This window comes from Odocoileus virginianus, unplaced genomic scaffold (genome assembly GCF_023699985.2).
Source record: "Odocoileus virginianus isolate 20LAN1187 ecotype Illinois unplaced genomic scaffold, Ovbor_1.2 Unplaced_Contig_4, whole genome shotgun sequence".
NCBI lineage: Eukaryota > Metazoa > Chordata > Mammalia > Artiodactyla > Cervidae > Odocoileus > Odocoileus virginianus.
In genome coordinates, this window is record NW_027224321.1 from 2088576 (window position 1) to 2107143 (window position 18568).

Here is an 18568-nt window from a genome sequence, read left to right on the forward strand (position 1 = left end):
CGGGCGACCGGCGAGAGAGGCCGGGCCTGGCGGACGCCGCGCCGGGCGGGGAGCGGCCGGGGCGCACCCCTCCACCACAGGCCCAGGGCGCTGGCTAGGGGCCAGCCAGGCGCCCCCACGGCTCTGCGCGCCGCCAAGAGCGGAATGAGGCCCTCGGAGAATGGCCACTCCACATCACTGCGCTCAAAAACCAGGCTGGGGCCATTTTCTGTCCCTGGAAAGCTTGGGGACGCGGCGGGAATCGGGGTCTCGCCCTGCGCCTTAAGTTCGGGCTGACACCGGGGTCCCCAGTGCCCCTCCGCCGCGGAAAGGTGACGGGTTGAAGGCCGTAAAAATTAAGTCAATATTCGTATTGATCCACGGCGATGCGTTTCGCCTCTTGGGCTGAGAACCGCGGTGAACGCCGCGCCCGGCGGCTTCTCAAACCCGCTCCCCGGCCTCCACCGGGGAGCCTGAGGCTGGCGAAGCCACGGCTTCTCTTTGCTTCCCCGGCGGCTGGTTTGGCTGCCGCGAGGGCTCCGTGACCGCGCTCGCCCGCTCCGCGCCCCTGGGTCACCCCTGGCCTGTCCGCGGCCTTCTCCGGAGGGTCCCGGCCGCTCGCGTCCGGGCGGGTGCTTCGGGTCGGAAAAAGGGCCGCGCTCGAGGGCGCGGTCCGCGGTGCTGGAGTGGGCCCGGGGTTCCCGCCCGTCCCTCCGGGGCCCGGCGGGCTGCAGCCCACCCCCGAGGTGGGGAGGTGCCCAGGGCTCACCCCGCACCGCGAGCCGACCCCCCGCAACTGGCTGGCGTTCCTCGGGGTGGGGCGGTGGTCGGGTCCCGCCCCCCTACGACCCCGCCCGGAGAGGGAGGTGCCGGCCCGCGGGCGCCCGCAGCCAGCCTCCGCCTCCCAGTCCCGCGCTGCCCGGAAGCCGGCTCCGCTAGCTGGGTTTCTGCCCCAGTCGGGAAGATCGCACCCCGAACCCGATCTCTCGGCGCTGGGCACTGCGCCGCGAGCGGGCACCGCTTCTTTTCAGGTCGGGGGATGCTTGGAGGGAAACGCGTCCCCTACCCAGGCGGTCGTCGATTTAGGGAATGAAGACTTTATGCAAAGCCACCCATACCCGCACTCACTGACCCTCCTCCGGAGCCCACCTCCTCCTCTGGCCAAAGTTGGCCAGCTTCCCAGATATTGGTTAGGCTGAACAGAAGGGAAGAGGTTAGATGTCTAAGGTGGAAATTAGGTTTTCTCGAATTGGTAACCCAATTGGAGCTATTGCTCTATTTAAAACCTGGTGAGCTGCTGGATGGCTCTGGTCCCTCCAGCTTGAGGAGGCCCTGGACAGGGGGTGTTCATGCGGTGCTGGTCTCAGACCAGCTGCTCGGCCAGGGCAGGCAGGAGGGTGCCTCTAAACAGTCAAATCTAGACATACTTATGAGACCCAAGAATTGGTCTTTTTTTCTCTCTTTCTCGCTCCTTTTCTTTTTATTATTCACAAGACTGAGATTGTTTTAATGTCATAACTTATAGGAAAAATAAACTACATTGAAATAAATTAAACACAATGGAGACGTGCTTCAGACAGGGCTCATAGGATATGCAACCCAGGAAAGAAAGCCAGACAAAACCAAAGCAAAGCGAATTTCCAGGCTGCCCCCTAAAACGTCTGCTTCTCAGTCAACTAAAAAAGCCAGAACAGAAACAAAAATAAGTGGTGACCCCAGTGTTTGTCCTTGCACGTGATGTTTACCTTTGGAAAAGTGTGGAAAGGAGGCTGCTGTGCGTGGCAAGTTGCAGCGGAGGCTTTGTTTTCTTCAGGGAATGTAGGTGGAGGAGGTTACTGGGCAGTTTGGTCCTATAACTTTCAAAATATGGCAGCTGAGATCCAATCTATATAGATATCTATGTACAAAGTAGGATAGAATAATAAATATTTTAGTGTGTCTTCCAGGTGTAGCTGTAGCTCCTTCAAAAGCAGTCTTTCGAGCTCGTTAATGGATATACTCTCAATTTGCTTGGGATGTCCAAAGTTGGGGGGTGACTCTGCGTTTTGCTTCAGACATGGTGCAGCCCACCATGGGTTCCCTCCCCGCAGCTGTGGCTTCTCCACGGTGGTCCAGGCCGTGGTCCGCCCTGGGCCCTCAGGGCCGGGCCTGCTCCAGCTGCTGATGCTGACTTCTGATGGCGAACCTGCTGACGTGGACGGGTATGGGGACGACGATCTTGGGGTTCCTGGAGGGCTCCCCTGTCTTGGAATTGGCATTGCCGGCCTTCACCCGTTTCCACTTGGCCCGGCGGTTCTGGAACCAGATTTTCACCTGCACCTCGCTGAGTTTGAGGGCGTGCGCGATCTGCGAGCGCTCGGTCAGCGAGAGGTACTTTTTGCAGTGGAACTCCTTCTCCAGCTCCAGGAGCTGCTCGCTGGTGAAGGCAGTCCGCCGCCGCCGGTTCTTGCCCGTGGACGTGGTGCTGCCCGCGGCGCCGCCGCTCGGCGGGGTCTCCTCCAGCGCGTGGCCGGGGTCCTCTTCCTTGTGAGTCGCCTGGCCAGTCAGATTGTCATCCGAGCTGTAGTCCAGATCGCTCTCCAGCGAGAAGCTCTCCTCCTTGCCCTTCGGGTCGTCTTCCACCTTTGACTCGTCTTTCCCTTGCCCTCTGACAGCCCCGACTGAAAGCAAAACCAAACGGCGTTTTATTACATTTCGCACACTGGCCTTCCTTCCCCGTTCCCACCGTCACTCGGGCATTTTCCCCCCACCCACCCCCCTTAGCGGATTGTCTTTCTATGACATTAACACATTGTGATTTCCTGGCCTTTGAGGGGTAGAGAGGGGAGGGGAGGCGTGAGAAAGCTCAGGGGAGAGGAGGCGACAGTACAGGCGACGGCCCTTTGCCCAGAACCATCACTCAAGGGGCCGCCGGGCCTCCTCCGCACCCTCCCAGTCTCCCGCAGCTTAAGGCAGAAGTTAGCAGGCGGCGCGAGGCCCGAGAGAGCGTCCTCTTTGTCGCCGGGGAGGGGGCTGGGTGAGGGCTGAGGGGGAGTTCACCATTCATCCTGCCTCCCCCCTCTCCACCCACCCCCCACCCAGCCTGAAAATTCGGTGAACTTCAATTTCTCCGCACCCAGAGCCGGGGAGTGGGGGCGCAGAGGGCGTGCAGACCTCAGACAGTGTCGGCTTTTGGTCAAAGGGAAGTTTCGCAGCCTTAGGAGAAGTTCCCACCAGACACCCCAGCACACTCACGCCGTTCCCCCAGGCAAGCTACAAGCCCGGTAAAGGGGGTTAATAGGTCTGGGCGCCCTCAGGCACACGCACTGCAGAGATGCGCAGCCCAACCCTCTTGTCCTCGAGGCTGAAACCTACCCGGGACCCCAGGTCACAGCTCCGGGGGCTGGGCGGCGTGCAAGACTCCGTCAACCTCGCCGGCGGAGAGATTTGCGGCTCCGCGCAGCAGCTGGCCCCGGGGCGCTAAATGCACGCCCCTCTTACCCCCCACCCCCCACTTATTGCGTGGCTCTAAAAGACGCCCCCCGCCCCCGTCCCCGCCCCCGCCCAGGCCTCGCTGGCGCAGCTCGGCCCCATCTTCCCGCTCCTCTGGCCGGGGGAGCAGGGGGCGGGGGTCCCACGGGGGCATGGCCTCCGTTCCCCCGAGGGAACCCGGAGCTGGCGCGCCCCCGCGCCCGGGTCGCGCGCGCCGCCGACTCACCGAGCGACGCCTGCACAGCCTCGGCCGCGGAGAAGGCCAGCAGCGAGCCCTCCTTGGCCAAGAAGCCTTTGCCGTCCTCCGCGTCGGCTTGCAGCGCCTCCGCCTTGTCGAAGTTGCCGCCGCCGCCGGGCAGCTGCTGCGGCGCGAACTTCCGGGCAGCGGCCGCCTCCTGGTGCTGAGGGGACGCCGAGAAGCCGCCGGGCAGCGTGGCCATGAGCGTGGAGGTGAGCGCCATGCCCTGGGCCAAGCTGGAGCAGAAGCCTGTGGGCAGGCTGGGGATCTGGTGGTGCGGATGCGCGGGCGGCAGCGCCGGCTGCAGCGCGGCCTGGGGGAGCGCGGGCGGCGGCGGCGGCGGCGGCGGCAGCACCACCGGCCGGTAGGGCATGAACATGGGGTAGCCGGTGTAGACGAAATGGCCGGGGCTGGGCTGCGGCGGGCTGCCGATCAGCGAGTCTATGCTAAAGGCGGTGCTACTCCCCAGCGGGCGCTGCATCATCATCAGCGACGGCGGGAACGCTGCGCTCATAGACGCGCTCTGTAGAGGCCCGCGAGAGGCGAAACGTCCCCGCGCCGCGCCGCCGCCTGGAAGCCCCCCGGGCGCCGGGAGCGCAGCTTGGAGTCACGGGCAGGGGCCGAGCGGGACCCGGAAAGCAGGTGCCCCCCTCCCCCGTCAGTCCTGGGCTCGCTGCATGCCGCTGGCAGGCGCGGGTGCGGGCGGTGAGGCCGTGAGCCCTGGAGTGGAGCGGGCGCCCGGGCCCTCCCCGCGAGGGCTTCTCCGGAGCTGCTGCCCGCCGTGGGCCCCACGTCCGGAGCCCTGGCGTGTCGCTCCTACGGCCCTCGGCCCGGGCCCTCAGCCGTCGGCGCGTCCGTCTGTCTGGCCGGCTGTCGGTCGCCTCCGGCGAGCCGCTGGGGGAGCGCGCGCGAAGCCGGCGCACTTGTCCTCCGCGGGCGCCGCCAGCACCTTTAAATCGCGCTCTTCTTTCTCATTCACATTTTGCCTGCTGCCGGGCCCGGCTCCGCTCACGTGGGGCCTGGAGCCGCCGCCGATTGGCTACCACCAAGAGTGGGCGGGGCGAATTCGGGACTCCGCCCCTTCCACCGCGACTGGCCGCGAGCTGGCTGTGGGTGCTGCCAGCGCAGCCCGCGGGCCCGCGAGCCGGAGCGTGTGCGCCCGGCCCGCTCCGCGCAAACTTGAAAGGGGCGGTTGGCACCTCCGAGGCTCGAAACTCGGGTCTCGGCGACATCATCTCAGGCGGGGAGGCCTCCGAGGGTAGCATTCGGGGCTAAACCGCGGGTTATTTTCTTTCTTTTATACATGCATGGGAAGGAAACCTGCTGGGTGCTGCTGCTGCTGCTGCTGCGCCCGGGGTTCGGGCGAGGTTCCCTGGGTTGGGGGCGAGGCGCTTGCCCTTTCAGATCCGCCCCCTAGGGCGCCTGGCCGGAGCTGGAAACCCCTTGTCCGCTGCGGGGAACTCTCCAGGTTCCTCACGGCGCCCCGGCGTCCCCAGCGGCGCGGGGAGGTGCCCGGTTCCCCCATCCCAAGCCAGGCCCGCCCGCGAGCGATCCCTTCTCATTTTTCATGACATTCTTAATCATCGCACCTATTTACACACTTTGCCGGCGCGCACCAAAATAACAGCCACGATAATTATGATAATAAAGCGAGTCCTTTATCTGCTCCATCCTCGGGGAGGAAGGGGGGAGTTGCTGCGCCGCCGGATTGTATAACGTGAGATTATCCTGATGAAAGCTTTATGATGTTTGCTCAAATAAAAGCTGCGTTTTGTAAATAGGCGCTAATTAAGCACGTTGAAAACGGAGGGAGCGCTCACCCCGGCGCCACCGCCGGGTTTCCAGCGCGAGGACTCGAGGGCGCGCGGTTCCCCTCTGCCTACTGCAGGATGGAGCCCGTTCCCTCAGGATAGTTTCCCTGTCTCGACAACGGTAAAAAAAAAAAAAACAAAACAAACAACAACAAAAAAACACCCAAAAAACAAACCCAAAACCCAGAATTTGGGAGTAGGGGAATTGGCGGAGAGGGAGCGGGTGCCAGGAAAGTTCTTATCCCCTTGAGCATAGTAAAAACACAAACTTTCAGCTCTTGTGTTCCGTTTTAAAATGTAATCGTTTTGTGGCAAGGGTAGACGGTGCAAAGTGCGCCAGCGCGCGCGGGGCTTCCACGCGCCTCCAGGGCCTCAGCTCCTACTTCCCGGGTCTAAACGTTTGCCCGAAACGGCCGACATGCCCCGGACCTCGGGAGGAGAGGAGAGAGGGCATTGTTATGCCGGTCATTAAAAATCAGCTCACGCCAAGGAGCTAGTGGTTGGGGAGTTGGCCCGTGTTGGACGTGTGTTATGTATCACTTACAAGCACATTTAATTGGGAGATAAAGATAAATCGATCTTTATGAATTTATCGACCCGATTCTTTGACGCTCTTCTTTCTCGCTCTTCTTTCTCCGGCTTTAACCTGAAGGCCCCTCGGGGGGACGTCTTAATTCCGGACCACCATCTCAGCCGGGAGTCTGGTCGGGGACCCGCTGCCCACCCAACGGGCCCTGAAGGAACGAGGGGAGGGTGCCTCCTCAGCGCCCCGGAGTGCTGAGAAAACTCGCCGGCCCCTGTGCCTGCCGCCCTTTTCTTCGCCCCCGCCCCCCGCCCCACCACCACCCGGACAAAGACGTCTCCGGCGCGTTTCCCCACTCCAGGCCGCAGTAATAGATGGCTCCGGCAGCAGGCGGCTTGAAAGGAATTCATTAGGACGCTGCCTGTATTGCCTCCACTCCCTTCACGCCCAGACCCCGAGGTGGCTTAGGCGGAGCGAGGGAAAATGAATTCCTGTTGGGATGGAGGCATGGGGAAGGAGGCATGTGTAGGCTCTGTAAGCACGTCCTTTCTTCACTCCTGCAAAAGAACCAGAAGGAAAGAAAAAAAGAAAAAATCGAAGCCCAGGGCAAAAGGCTGATTTCTTTATGAGCATAATAAATACTGCCTCTCATTATGAGATACTTAACAGACATACTGTCTTGGGAACGGTTACCTTGTTTTTTGAATACTAAGGGGAAAAAACGCGCGGACTCCTTGCTTGTTTTACGGTGATACAGCCGGGTCCCTTCGCTGCTTGACACTGGCATGTCTGTATAAGCTGTTGCTCATTTTAACAAATTTGCCATCCACTTTCCTCTTTTGGCATAAATACGTTGTTCTATGGACTTCCGTCTTTTGATTACCCTCTGAGAAACAGAGGTGCCTTTGATTATTTTGGTGATCATTCTGCCTTTAAACTTCAGCAAGAAGATTTAGGTCTGTTGAGTTATAAGTCCACTTGAAACAATTTGATGGTATATTATTTGCCTCCATAAATTGCCGTGGAAAGTATTGACTATAGAGGTTATAATACTAATCTCCTTTTATTAGTGAGTTCAGAGAAGTCTCATCGATATGAATTTTTATTTACTAGTGTGCTTTTTCTGGAATGCAATGCAGTCATATTTTCTCATCTAATGCTTAACTGCTTAGAAAACGACTGTTGGCGTCATAAAAGGATCCCTGTGTTTCACCGTGATTAACAAGATTCATTCGGGGCACCTCAGCAACCTGCAAAGCGTTCAGAGCGTGGGGAGAGTGGATAATAAAAGCCTTTAGAATTTTTCCTCCGCTTCGTGGAGAGATTTATGGGCAGCGAGAGACAGGTACATGGCTTAGCCATCCTTCGGATTCCGACCTGCCTAGCTGGCAACTGCCTCAAACTGCAGCGCCCTCGGTAATTCAGCGGCCCAGGCTGCGCGGGAAAACCGTCCGGCACACATCTTTGCAACTTTCCTGTAAGAGTCCCTCCTCCGCCCCCACCCCCGCCCCACTTTCTCGGGTGAGGAAGACCGAAAGATGCTGCCGTAGGGCGATCCGAGTCCTCCAACTCCAGTTAACTTCGGCGAACTTCTTTTCCAGGGGAACCTCCCGACGGGATGAAGTTGGCCCAGCCCGTGGACACTTTCCTCGGCCGGTGCCAAGCTGGTGTCAAGACCGTATTAGGCCACTTAAAACATCAGACGTCAGTAAGTGTGATGGTGATTAAGTTGTCGCCACGCTTCGGGGCTGGCCCAGTCAGCTTCTGCACGCAGGTGTATGGATGGAGCCTGAGTATAAAATGCTCAGTGCACAAGTCAATGAATATTCATGCCGCTGACTTGCGGTGGTCTGCCGAGTCCAGCCCGGAGGAGGAAGCACCGCGAACCGCCGCGCTGTCACGATGCTGCCAGGGTCGAGGTCGCGGGTGGTCGTGGAGAGAAGGCAGTGGGAGTCCCGGGTCTTCGAGGGAGCGGAGAAGCCCGCGGGCCTGGCGGGCAGGGCGCTCCCGCCCGGCGCCCAGTCCCAGGCTTCAGGCCGGTTTCTCGGGCAACCACGTTGTTTTTATTTATAGGGACTTTGAGTGGCCTGATCGTTCGGTCATTGCCGCAGCCCTTGCTCCTGGCAATAGTTGGGAAATAGCTTGGGATGGGTTTTATTTATGGAAGGGCAATTGGGATTCACACCCAGCTAACCCAGAACAGTCCCTCCCAAGCCCAAGACGAACTTACAAAGGGGTGCTTGTGTAAAATTCCCCATCAGACACACCAATTTGCAAGTAGCAGAAAGCATTGAAGCCTCATCTTTTTTAACTATTTTATTCAGCCTTTTTTTTTTTTTTTTTTTTTAAATCTGAAAGCCCAAAATAGACTCCATGTGGTTCTAAGTGAAGTCAGCCCTTGGCTGGCTTTGAAATAGCTCCTGCAATTATGTAAAAGAGCCATTCACCAACAGGACGGAATTAAAAGGGATCTCGCCCGCTTCCCTTTCATTGCCAACCTCTCATGTTTGGCTTTTCAAAGCACTTCCAACACGATGTCTTTCTCCAGGACAAAAGGCAGAACAAAAAAAGTCCCCAAACTTGTAAATTGAACGTCAAGGGAACTTTAAACAATTTAAAGCCCATAAATAATGATAAAGGGGACTGGCAAAAAAGGCAAACCCATTCAATTAATAGAGTTTCCCAAGCAAAGATCAAGTGGTTTATAAAATAAAAGTCTTTGGTTTCATTATTCTGCTCCTTGGCCCTGCAGAAAGCAGGACGGGTTTTTTTTTTTTTTTTTTCTTCCTAAAGCGCCCTGAAGAAGAAACACTTTACAGGACCATGTGTGCAGCGGCATTCTTAGGTAGAAAGTTTTGCTTTGTGTCCCCACCTTCAAAACTGCACAAACAAAACCGCCGACCAGAAACGTGAAGACATTTTCTTTTTCTTTTTCTTTTTTTGCATATCCTTGGAAGAGTTGGAAATTGTTCCCCGTGGCCCTGCCGGGTGGGGGGGGGGGGGACCTGACCCTCACACCTGCGCCGCCCTCTCCACCCCAGAGCGGAGAAACGCTTGGAGCCACGGCCGCGTGGCCCTCGAGCCGAGCCCCTGTGGGATCTGGGGACCAGGGTTGGGTGGGTTGGGGGCTCCTGCGCCGCCCGGGAGCTCCGGGGCTCCCGGCGCAGAGGCGCCGACGGCGCACCTCCGGCGCAGGCTCCTGAGCCAGGGTCTCGGCGTCTAAGGGCGCAGGCAGGGGTCCTGGTTCCTTTTCGGAAGAGCCCTGAAGGTTGGAGAGGGAGTCTCATGACCGCCGAGTGGGTAACGGATTGCCTGCCACGCTGTCCCTGGAAGCCCCGGGCTGGCGCATCTCGGTGGAAGCACCCAGGCCGGCGCAAAGGGGCTCCTCGGCGGGCACTGAGCCCGGCCGTCCTGGGGTTCCAAGCTCTGAGGACGAAGCATCGGGCGGAGGCCGACCCGGGAGCCGGCCGGAGGGCGGTAGTTGCGGGGCAGGGGCCTGGGGCGCGGGGAGTAGAGCGCGCTTGGGTTCCCCGGGGGCTGGCTCCCGCCACGGCAGTCCTGAACCCCAGGACTGGGATCGCTGCGAAGGCGGGCGCAGGCCGCGTGGCACTTTTCACCTGCCTTCATCTCCACGCAGTCGCCCCCTCGGATCCCCGCGGCCCCACCTTTCGGGGACTTCAAACGTGCCCCGCCACCCGGCGCCGGACTTTTCATCTCCCCGCACAGGGGGGGCATTGTTTGCGGGGACTTCACAAAGATGCTAATCCCTCGGTCGCAGAAGCAGCGGCCCGGGGAGGCGGGCAGAGGGCACCGAGGGGTGAGAAGGTGCGCCAGCCTGGGCTGGGAACCGCCGGACGGGCACCCCTCCCGGAACGCCGGGGTCAGCTGCTGTCCGCCTCCGTCCCATCCCCTCCCATCCCTGCCGCCTTGTCCTGGCAGGCGGAGGAACCACAGTGACGGGCCTGGGCCGGCCGCAGCCAGCGTCCATTTGATGCTCAAGTGGGAAGCCACCGATGGCCAGCGTGTCCTCCGCTTCCAGCGTTCCGGAGGGGACCTTGTGTCCCGGGAGACCCAGTCCAGGGACTCCAGACTGGAGTCTCTGGGCCTCTCGGGGCTCCCAAACCAGGGCCTCAGCTGCCACCCCTGGAGGGCCCCGACCCCCTGCAGGGGTGTTGTCTTTTAAAGGGGACGAGGTTTACCTAGAGTTCATCCATTTAACCCTTTGGAAACCGCATTGCAAGGAGCAAGGGAGCGTTTGGATCAACCGCCAACCACATCAAGGGGGCCGCTCTGAGTTCAGCTTCTACAGAGACGGAAGGAAAACCAGGCGGAACTCGTCTCTCCTCTTCTGCGGAGATATTTGCAAAGCAGGGCTGCGTTTCCTCTGCTTGCCGCCCCCTTCGATTAAGGAACTGTGACCCAGAAAGGATGTCACAGGACAGGGCAGGGCAATGGCTGTAAACAGGGGAGGGATGTTGGCCTAACGGGGAGGGAGACTTAGCACGGCCTCTGCCCCTCCTGGTGAATCCCTCCCCTGATTTCTGGGGGGGAAGGTCGTTGTAAAAAGTCTGCTTCTCAATAAGCTCATCTTGCAACCTCAAGGGTAGGTACGTCTGTAACTGACCCACCCAGCTCCACTGAGGTTTTCCCGAAGGACAGCTCTGACTCTCCAAGGTCTGTCTTAAATGACAGGCGTTTCCTCCTGGAGGACAGGAGAGGGTGTGGGCTGAGGGGGGGAGAGAGCTGTTTGATTATAATCAACCATTAAATGGAGATAACGCAGTAGATGCGGAGGCCCTCTGAAAAGTTAAAGAGGAACACCTCACTAACCGTAGGGCATCCGGCTTACAGGGCCAGGAAGTGAGAGGGCTTAGCCTCGCATCGCTGGGGTGGATCCTTTCCACACTGGAGAAGCCCAGTGTAGATCTTGGACTCACCTGTGAGGGGGGCACTTGGAAGCCACCAAGAACCAGAGCCCATGAGAAGGGCAGTGCATGGAGGCGGGCCACAGGCCTCAACCCTAGCTCCCAGCCCACCCCGGCCCACCCCCACCCCCAAGACTCTGAATCCTCGCCTTCCTGGGCTCCTTTGCTCATCCACCGGAGGGTAAGTCATGGGCCCCAAGAGGGTGAGCCAGTTTCCTGGTCATCTGTGTTTGGCAGGCTGGGACACGCCTGCACTGTTTCCTGGTTCAAACACACACACACACACACACACACACACACACACACACACAAGCCTACACTGTTTCCTGGTTCAAACACACACACACACACACACACACTGTCCTCATCATACACACACACACACAAGCCTACACTGTTTCCTGGTTCAAACACACACACACACACACACACACACACACACACACACACACTGTCCTCATCATACACACACACACACACAAGCCTACACTGTTTCACAAACACAAAACACACACACACACACACACACACACACACACACTGTCCTCATCATACACACACACACACAAGCCTACACTGTTTCCTGGTTCAAACAAACACACACACACACACACACACACACACACACTGTCCTCATCATACACACACACACACACAAGCCTACACTGTTTCCTGGTTCAAATACACACACACACACACACACTGTCCTCATCATACACACACACACACTCCTCATGGTACACACACGCACACACACACAAGCCTACACTGTTTCCTGGTTCAAACACACACACACACACACACACACACTGTCCTCATCATACACACACACACACAAGCCTACACTGTTTCCTGGTTCAAATACACACACACACACACACACACACTGTCCTCATCATACACACACACACACTCCTCATGGTACACACACACACACACACACACACACACACACACACACTGTCTTCAACGCCTGGAGCCACTGCCTGAGAAGGCTGGCGTGGTACTGGAAGAAGGCAATCCTTGTTTGCAGGTCTCTAAACAAATCTCTACTACCTGCCACCTCACATCCCCCCAATATGCAGCCCCTCCTGGGTGGGGATCGAAGAGAGAGAACTGCAAATGCTGATCTCCCGGCCTCTGAAACAGAAGCATCTCTTTGAGTTTCCTCCATTGATCTTCTGAAAACCTACAGAGTGCTCAGTTTGCATAAGTTCACTATCAGCAATTATGTTCTCCTTCGGGGTGCAGTCTGTAGTTGCCCAGCTCCAGAGAGAGGAGGAACAAAGAGGCAGGGTAGAGAGCGGACCCATGCCCCACCCGCGTGCCCACACCCACCCCAGCCTGGGTTTCCATTTCGGGGGAACACCAGACAGGAAAACGGGGAGAGGCGTGCGGTTCTTTGAGACCCAGTGGGGAAAACCCAGGAAACTTCAGACAGCTGTCCCCCACGCTTCCCTAGGATACATTTCTGCGTTTTGCAGGAAATGAAAGTATTTTTCCTGGGGTGTATTGCTCCTTGCATATGTGGCTTTGTTGAAAGAGTGTTTTGTTTTTGAATGATGAATAGGGTGTTAAAGACAGGCTGTTCATACCTCACTATGTTGTATTTATCCTGCACAACAACCCCCCCTTGGGGGTAATTTATTCTTGTAGCTCCTTCACACCCAGGTACTGAGCAGGGCCATGCTGAGGCTACTGCCCCTTGCAGGGGATTCGAAGGCTGCATCTGGGGGCTTCCATCCGTGTCCCTTGCCTGTTCCAACCAGGCCACAGCGGAGCAGCCATGGAGGACAGTCACAGACCCCACAGCCCGGCAGAGGTGCAGGCTGGGCGGGTGGGCCCCCTTCCAGTCATCTGCCCCTCAACTCTCCTCCTGGACACTTGGGGCTGCCTTATCTCTTGGTTGTTATTTTCCCTGTCCTCAAATTTCTCTCCTACCCACTTAAACTGCAACCAAAATGAAACAAGAAAACCCCAGAAAACTTAGGAGAGGGGAGACTTCTTAATGTTCTTAACGTTCTTTCTAACCCCCAAGCCCTTAAAATTCAATCGTTCAGCATATTGTAAGCTGTTTGGAAATTTATGCTTTAACATGTAAAGAAGTGAGTAATTTATTGTGGAAGCAAAATTTGCATTGACAATTTAATTTTAATAACCTAACAAGGTTATTTCATATCTGCAAACAGAAGTCAAAGAAGTACCATATATTTAATAAATCCACAAGGAAAAGGCAGGAACCAGTTTTACTTAAGGCTTCAAAACTTCAAACTTATTAGTCTGCAAAACACCTCGAGTGTGCAGAGCACTCAGGGATCTAGAGCGCCGCCTATGGGCCATGCGGATAATGACATCTGCTTTAGGGCTTGTTTGGGCTCTGAGATTCCAAGGAAATTGAAGGCGGCTCCCCTTTTGCAGGATTAGAAGGTCTGAGAAATCTGTATTTTTCATGGCTTCAGTTGCACAAGAAAAAGTCTCAATTTCTTTCCATTTTAGACGTCTAGGCTACAAGAGAAAGCTTTGTCACAAATGAGAGGGGTAAAAATCAGACCTCCGTGATTACACAAGGCATTCAAAAATATGATCAGATTTTGGACGTGATCACAGAAAACCCACGTCGACTCTCTATAAAGTCCATGTAAAGTTCTCCTGATTCTTTGACTCACCCTGAGCAGGGCCTAGAAACCGAAAGGACAAGAGACCCTCTGACATCTGGGCCTATAGGGTCTGGATGCACCTCTGAGCCCACTCCGGCCTCTGTTTTTCCATCTGCGTAATGGGCGGGAACGCCTGCTCTGTCTCACCAACGGTCTGACTGCATCCCTAAAGCGCAGATAATTAATAGATTGCTTTTGTCACGGGTAGTCGTAGGGACCCAAGTAGATCGGGTAGCACATGGTGGCAGGGCGCCTTGGCCCGCAGAGGATGGTTGGGGGGTGGGGGTGGGGGTGTCTGTAAATTTCAAGCACGGCCCCCCAGCCTCCGGAGTGATGTAGGTGTTGGGTGTACGCGGGGCGTCCAGGGGCGCAAGGCTGTGCGCCCAGAGTGACAGTCTCAACTTGGGGCAGTCTCTGACCGATGGGTCAGGACGCAGGACTGTATTTAAGGACGCAGGACGCCAGCCCGGGGTGGAGAGAGGTGCCGAAGCGCCGCCCCTGGGTCGGCAGGCCGTTCTACTCTTTGTCGACGCGGGGGGGAGGCGGAGGCGCAGGCGCCGACAGCCCCGGGTCTCGGAGGGTCCCTCTGCAGGGCGCGCTCATCACCAAGTTCGGCGTTAGGAGGGCGCGCTGGGCACCGCCTTCCCAGGGAGACGAGTTCTCGTCGTTTCAGATTATTTCATTTTAGATGAAAGATCTGTAAACTCTGTGAGCTAAACGAACAAAGCTCAAACACATTCCTCTTTGGGGGAGGGGGACGGCAACCTGCGGGAGACTCAGGTTCGATCCCTGGGTCGGGAAAATCTGGAAGAAAGCCTGGCTACCCACTCCAGTCTTCTCGCCTGGAGAATTCCATGGACAGAGGAGCCTGGAGGGCTACAGTCCATGGGGCCGCAAAAGAGTCACGACTGAGCCACTAACACAGAGGCGAGCCGAGTATTCTAGCCTCTTACTTCCATCCAAACGCCTCTCCCCAGGGTCCCATCCTGATCCCACCGGTAGGGACACCGAGGTGGACGAAGCTGGGGGGCGGGACGCAGCCGCCCGCCGAGGCCCGAGGGCAGACCGGCGCCCTGCGTCGGCTCTCGCCGCAGGAACCTGGCTCTAGCGCGCGCCCTGCGGGCCGAGGTCGGGATCGGCCCCTTGGAGCCGGGGAGCCGGGCTGCCCCGTCAGGTCCGCACGGGGACCAGCCCCTCGCACTTCCAGACGTCCGTTCTCTGAGCAGTGGGAGCCTGATCGTCTCGTTTCAGGTGTGTGTGTGTAGGGGGCGATTTTTACCGCCCCCCCCAACTTGATTTTTTTGGGGGGAGAGTGTGGAGAAAGGAGCAAACATCTCCAGTTTTAATGTGGCCCAATTATCTCGTTTGCACGACTTAAAGTGTTTCTCTTTAATTCATTTCAATCTAGTAAATATGCTCCGGCAAGTAGCTAATTTCTTAGGGATGGCTTCGCTTCGTCATTTGCATATAAAGCGCGTCGGAGGCCGCCCTCATTTCCTGGTGCGCGGGGGTCGCAGCCAGCTGGGCCACCTCCTCCCGGAGGGACGCCTGGGTTTGGCCAGGGAAGTCTTGCAGGCCGTGGTCAGTGATGGGGCCCGGGGCTTGGGGGGTGGGGGGTGGAGAGCGACTGGGCACGGGGGCCAGGACGGGAACAGGCCCCTCCCTGGAAGCCCCCCTCCGCTTGCGCGCCACGGCATCACCTTAAAGGCCCCTCCGCTCTTATCTCAGGATGGGCCGCCCTTGGTGGCCACATGGGTGCGAGGGTCGGGGCCGCATTTATCCCCAAGTGTGGTTATTAAATCGCATCTGGAGATCGATGGACGTGGATACCGTGGCGGATATCGCAGCGCTCAGCTGAGCAATCTTCTGGCCTTAAATTCCGAATAAAAGTCTCAAATATTCCCGGGTCAGGGGGGCACTGTCTCATTAAAACCACTCTCGTCCTGAAACTGCAATGCAGACATTAAAGTGCAGTATTTTTCAATTAGAGCTGACGAATTCAATCAAAATTCCATAGATTAGGATGAAATGAGGCATGGGTCATTTACAGGGGAATTTAATTGCCGAGCCATTAGACAAATAGTATATTTGCCATTCCCGCGTTATCCATCATTTTCGACATCAATACCGGGGCCGCGTCTCCCCGTCCCGCAGCCGCCCGGCGTCGGCTGTAAACACTCCCTTCCCTGTATCTTCTGATTATATCTGATTTCATTTAGGGCCATGGGGGATTATAAATGTTCACGCAATCAAGTTCATTAGGACTTCAAATCGCATTTCTGATTGGGATCGCTCTGCCGCTGTCCTCGGAGCGCCTTTCAAACCCCAGGACGAGGCTTTCGAAAACATCTTTTTTTGAATTTAAAGCTTCACAGCCTTTTGTCTTCCGACGCCCCCTCCCGCCTCCCTCCTCCGGCCTCGCTTGCGGGGGAGCAGCCCGGAACCCAGAAGTCCCGGGGCGGGGGCCCCACGCACCCAGGCTTTCCTGGCGGGGCTGGGTGGTGGGGGGCACTCCGAGCGGCCCAGACAGGTCTCCCCCGCGTCCAGACACGCCTGCCCGCACCGCTAGGCTAAGAAGCCCCCGCGCGGCCGGTCCCAGGACACTGATCATCCGGAGACGTGGATCACCGAGCGTGGGGGAGGGGGGGACCGGCCCCGCGTGTTCGCGGATCGCGGGTGGGCGCGGGGGGGGTCCCGGGCACCCTTCACCCCCGGCCCCGCGTCGCGGTTCCAAGTGGAGCTCCGGGCATATTGGAGTCACGCGGCCGCAGGCCTGTGGGCAGTATCGGGCCCAACCCTGGGACCCTGGGGACGGACACCCGGGACTCCTTTCGGGCTGGGCCCTTTCGCTCCAGAGACCTGGGTGAGGGGGGGGGTGGGGTGGGGTGGCGAAGCCAGCGAAGCAATTCTCTCTTCTTATTAACAAACCCAAGAAACAAAGGAGCAGCCTCTTCCAGGGAGAGCTCGACAAGAAAGAGTCGAGATATCCCTTCCAGCGCAGCTGAAAAATAATAGCTTAATATTAACTGCTTCTCATAAAAATATACTTTCACAGAGATACAGTTACAAGAAGAAAACCTTCATTTTACCCCCGTTCTCTGTGCTCATCGCTGTTAGCTGCCTCAGTAATTTAATTGGAATGAAACGTGGAAATGTGTCATTTTTGAAGAATTTATGCATCACTTCCTAGAAATCTCATTGTGTTAACTAGGAGCCCACTGCGTTCTGTTTAGAACCCATAATCACATTTTTATGTCTGTACGAGGAGTTAATGTGACCTCCTGTTTTTAGCAGATAAAAGAAAAATGTCTTTTTCTTGTAACATCTGTATCAAACTCCTGCTTGCCCAAAGTGGGAGGAAGTCCTGTTGCCCCGATGTTTTCCCAACTTAACCAACTTTTTCCAGATCCGGGAAAAGATATGTGAATGGGAAAAGTGCCTACTGAATGAATAATTACACACCGAATTAAAACCCTGCATTAAACATAGTCGACAGCGAATACTGCATTCTCAATCATGTTTATTGCTTACAAATTGCATTACAAAGAAATCTACTCTTTTTATTGGAGTGATTAAGCAGAGTGTTAGGATGGAAGAAATACCATTCTGGAAGATGAGATGAAGGCTGAAAACCCAGCTAGTTACATCGCAGTGGTGAATGTATAATTTGGTTAAAGGACACGTTGAACACACAAATGAGGATTGGGCTGTCATTATGGCATCATAAAAGAGTCAACTTAAAATTATATTTATTTAGAAACACATTGCCTATAAAATGTGCATATTTAATACAAAGGAAGTAGGCAACGCCATAATCAATATTTTAATTACGATTTTTAAAAATTATAGCAGCACAATTCTATATGATATGTCACGATTCTATAGTTTTCCTATACCCTCCTCCCCTTTATCCTGTGAGTCAAAATCTTGTTTTCTTCTCTTTTTAATTCTGGGGAGAGCCGGTGGGTGGGCAGGGTAAGACCGTTTGCTTATGGCGCCACCTGCAGGACTTCATCAAAATAAGTTTCAAGACTGGAATCCTTCCGCTGGACCCTAGAAACTGACCTTAGGCTTATTTTAGCAATGTAATGAGATTAATTTTTGTTTTAAAATAGAAAGATGCTGACAATTTCAAGACAAGCCCAGGGGTTTGAAATGCCTACTGAAAGCCAAAAATAAGATGCAGTATTGATCCTAGTTGAAACTTTGGGACTTATGAATATCCAAAATGCACATAGAAAATTTGACTAAGGAATAATTTATTCTTGAAATAATGGAATAAAAGATGCAATATTCCGGGTTTATCACTTGGTCCTTGGGCAGCCCTTAAGAGATGAAAAGCACTTGGCAAGCTAATAACATCCACAATTGCAGTGATTAAGCTCTCTCAGACATCCGCCCTCAGGACCGGTCACTGGAGCAGACCGGCTCATTCTCCAAGCCTGTATTTTACACTGTTTTTGTAGAGGGTTAAGTGTCCTTTGCCAAAGTTCAACAGCCTGCCCTATCAACATGAAAACAAGGTTTATTTTGAAGATGGCAACTGTGGCGCTTATATACAGTTACTGGGATCTGCAAATGCTCCTTAAAGAGTCATTTTGATTTTCTTCAAAACACGCGGAATTGATGCTTATTATGTAACTTAACATTAGATGGATTTTGAGCACACTAGAAAGAGGAACCCACGGCTGTGTTCAGAGTTTTAGGCAGAGGGCACATCGCACGGTGCCCTGTCTGTGCCCGGCCTGCCTGTGGGCTGTCTGTGACTCATGCTGAATCTTCTCAGGACCATCGTTGGCGGAGAACCTCATGTGTGCATTTTGTATTTTCACCTCTGCTACAAAGTTTTTCACAGTTATTTTATTTTTTCCTTAAGGAAATTGCTAGCAGGAATTAAAGTCTGAAAAACTATCAATGAATTCCATCCCATCTGATGATTAAGATAACCCCCAAACCTACCACCA

General features: G+C 55.8%; 1 protein-coding gene across 1 annotated transcript; it reads right to left on the reverse strand.

Moving 5' to 3' along the window:
• Positions 1 to 1434: 1434 nt before the first annotated feature.
• On the reverse strand, positions 1435 to 4654 carry GBX2 (gastrulation brain homeobox 2). Its single transcript, XM_020905501.2, has 2 exons — positions 3677 to 4654; positions 1435 to 2639 (listed from the first exon to the last, which is right to left on the reverse strand). Exons 1-2 carry the CDS (start codon positions 4200 to 4202, stop codon positions 2116 to 2118), a joined length of 1050 nt encoding a protein of 349 aa, XP_020761160.1. The 5' UTR covers positions 4203 to 4654; the 3' UTR covers positions 1435 to 2115.
• Positions 4655 to 18568: the final 13914 nt, after the last annotated feature.